This window comes from Mastomys coucha, unplaced genomic scaffold (genome assembly GCF_008632895.1).
Source record: "Mastomys coucha isolate ucsf_1 unplaced genomic scaffold, UCSF_Mcou_1 pScaffold5, whole genome shotgun sequence".
NCBI classification, from domain to species: Eukaryota; Metazoa; Chordata; class Mammalia; order Rodentia; family Muridae; genus Mastomys; species Mastomys coucha.
This window is the reverse complement of record NW_022196911.1, coordinates 21365047-21368632: the sequence shown is the minus strand read 5'-3', so window position 1 is coordinate 21368632 and position 3586 is coordinate 21365047. Positions and strand designations below refer to the sequence as shown.

The following is a 3586-nucleotide window of genomic DNA, read 5'->3' as shown; positions in this document are numbered from 1 at the left end:
TTATTTCACAAAGTTACATGTATTCCATTTGATTATTGTCCAATTGTTTAATGTAGTCATTGACATGTTTCAGACATTAGATGAGCGTGCACAGATACTTTGTGCCTGTCATGTTAAGGGGACATTTGCGCTTTTCTGTATATTCAAGACTGTATGAACATACAGCTATTTGAGTGCTTTGTGCCACATTCAGTAGCTTTCATTTGTACTATTGATACCAAAGTGGAAGATGCCCTACAGGTTGAATATGTCTGATGAACTCATCTAGGATAGTGAATGTGTATCCAGTGATACATTCCAGGTGTCCACAGCCTTATCTTTTGACTTAGTATCCTCAGTGAGAGGAGAAACTGACTACATGGATGCCAGTGAACTGGCTATAGGAGCGATCATCTTGTCTCAGACTATCATTGGAATTTTGGCTAATTTCTCTCTCTTCTACCACCATATGTTTCTTTACTTAACAAGGAACAGGCTGAGGTCTACAGACTGGGTTCTGATGCACTTGATTGTAGGCAACATCTTAACAGTACTGTTCCACGGCATACCCCAGACAATGGCAGCTTTTGGCTTGAAAGACTTCCTCAATGATGTTGGATGCAAGTTGATTTTCTCCTTTCGCAGAATAGGTAGAGGTGTTTGTATTGGCAGCACTTCCTTCCTCAGTGTCTTTCAGGCCATCATGATCAGTCCCAGGGACTCCAGATATTCAGAGCTTAAAGTAAAAATGCACAAATGCATTGGTTATTTTGTGTACCTGAACTGGGTGACTCATTTTATTATAAGCAGTATAAATCTTGTGCATATGAGGGCAAAATATAGCAATGAAAGTACAACAAACCTAAAATCTTTTATATATTGCTATGCTGTGCGTCATGATCTGACCAGTGACATCCTGTATGCAGCATTAGTGTCAGGTCCTGACATACTTTTGCTAGGACTCATGCTATATGCCAGTGGCTTCATGGTTCTAACCCTGTATAGGCACAAGCAGAAGATGCAACAAATGCCCGGGATAAATGTTTCTTCCAAATCTTCTCCTGCATCCAGAGCCACTAAAACCATCCTTCTCCTGGTTAGCACGTTTGTCTCCTTTTACACATTCTCTTCTCTATGTCAACTCTTAGGAACTATCATGTACAATCTGGGCTGGTTTCTGACAAATGTAGCTGCAGTGTTCTCTTTGTTTTTCCCCACTGTTTGTCCCTTTCTCCTCATGAGCAATGACTCTCGGGCATCCAGCTTCTGTCTGCCCTTGAAATGGAATATTTTCCCAAAGTCTCTAGCCAAGAGCTAAACTGAAGACTTCTGGTCACTTCTAACATGGTTATTGAATTATTCTGAAAGAATTGTCTGAATAGTAAGAGTCATGACAAGTAACTGTGGAGTCTTTTGCATGAAAGGATGCATATCCCTGTGCTGCAAATAAGTGTGTGTGTGTGTGTGTGTGTGTTTGTGTGTGTGTATGTATGTACATGTGTGTGTAATTATGTGTGTCATTTTGTGCACAAGCTAGTAAAATGATACATCTAAACTATTTTCATTATACAGCAAGTTATATATTTGCATGATCATGTGACATAGTTAAACTATTAATGCTAGTGAAAATTAAGAGGGCGGGGTGGCAGGCATGGGGAGGGGGGAGGCAACAGGGGTTTGTTTTTGTTTGTTTTTTTGTTTTTTGGAGGGGAAACTGGGAATGGAGAAATTCGCATGTAAATAAAGAAAATATCTAAAATAAAAAAAATAAAAAAATAAAAAAAAATAAAGATAGGTTTATAGGGAAAAAAAAAGAAAGAAAGCTTTAGTTTTCAGGTAAAGGTAATTAAATAAAAAACTCAAAATTCCTTTGTCTTGTGCTTTCTGGATTTGGGTTGTTTTACTATGAAGTAAATACTATACCTGTTTGATGAGAATCTATGTTTATATCATATATATTCCTTTGCTCTGCTGCATGCTAACTGCAACCTGTTATTTTAAAATAGAAAGTACAGCAATGCCCTGCATTTACTGTTCCCCCTGTTAGTATATGACAGTGTATATTCTTTCCCTAATCATACCCACAGTTTGAATTCAGGCATATACCTTTAACATCTTTCAATGTGCAAGTGGCACACTCATAGCTCAGAGGAATTTTCTACTTTGGGTATAAATCTGCATACATTTTTAAAATGGAAAGTAATGAAATATGACTCAAACCTGCCACCTGAGTCTTCTCATGAATCAATGCAAAACAAGCAGGCATTATAAACTCATTGCACAGATCATCTTAACCATTTTCACTTCATGTAGAGAATTTATTTCTGTATGTATGATTTATATTTGACTATTACAATTTTGAGCTTTATATTGTCTCTCTGTTTCTACATGTTGCTGTTAAAATTCACCTCTGTAAATATTAAATAATCAACATAGACAGTAATCTCTTCAGTGCTGAAGAGATGGTTCAGCAGTTACAAATTTGTTCTCTTCTCACAAAGCATAAAGTTAAATTCCAAAGACCTCCATGCATTAGCTAACCTCTGACTGTAACTCCAAATCCAGGAATGTAATGTCCTCTTCTCGAATCCTGAGGCACTCAAACATGAGTACAAAACTTAAAAACAGCCGGGTGGTGGTGGCGCATGCCTTTAATCCCAGTACTTGGGAGGCAGAGGCAGGCAGATTTCTGAGTTCGAGGCCAGCCTGGTCTACAGAGAGAGTTTCAGGATAGCCAGGGCTACACAGAGAAACCCTGCCTCAAAAAAAATAAAAGAAAAAGAAGAAAAAAAACCTTAAAAACAATGAAACTAATTCTCAAGAACACTTTGCTTTCTTGATCCATATACTCTGTGTATTAGAGACATTCTCAGTGTCTCCTCAAATACCAGGTATTGGAAACTTAGTGCCATTTAGTATGATACTGTGCAGGAGGAAACATTTTATGTTCCAGCTCCATCTCACTACTTGTCTTTCTATGTGAATTCTTCTGATCCATGTTCCTGACAACTTTGATCATACCTGCTTTGCTGTGCTCAACCTGTGCAAATTCACCAACATACTCTACATTGTAGACATTTGATATAAATAAGTTTCTTCTCATCTGGAATTATCCAAGCTTGTACACTTTGTTCTAAAGAGAAAGGTTAGTAAAATAAATATGTATATTGTTCAGTAACAATTGTTCTAACAGAGATGATAATTGGCATTTGGAGTTTCTAATGTTCTCACAGTACATGACTAAAAAATTTATGTGTATGAATGAATGTGCATACTTTTTGGTTCACAAACATTTCTTGTCTGAGCTTTAGAACATATAATAACAGTTTCTTCAGATGGTTTTTAAATCCTACTCTTTTTTAAAAAGTTATCAATCATCAATGTATACTTTTTATAATACCTCTGCCTTGTTTTTTAATAGTTTCTTCTGTCAAGAGAGGGGGAGAATTAGGATTTACCAGGGCAGAACCCCTTAATTGGTTTTTAACACCAGTTTGTAATCATTGAAATTACATACATAAAAGCAACATGAAATGGACTCTGATAGTTTTATTTTTATATTTATGCATGTATAGGTGAGTGGGTATAATAATAAATAATTGAGTTC

At 36.6% G+C, this 3586-nt stretch overlaps 1 protein-coding gene across 1 annotated transcript; it reads left to right on the top strand.

Annotated features, from left to right (window-relative positions):
• Positions 1 to 343: 343 nt before the first annotated feature.
• Positions 344 to 1297, top strand: LOC116078465 (vomeronasal type-1 receptor 4-like). Its single transcript, XM_031353703.1, has one exon. It carries the CDS (start codon positions 359 to 361, stop codon positions 1295 to 1297), a length of 939 nt encoding a protein of 312 aa, XP_031209563.1. The 5' UTR covers positions 344 to 358.
• Positions 1298 to 3586: the final 2289 nt, after the last annotated feature.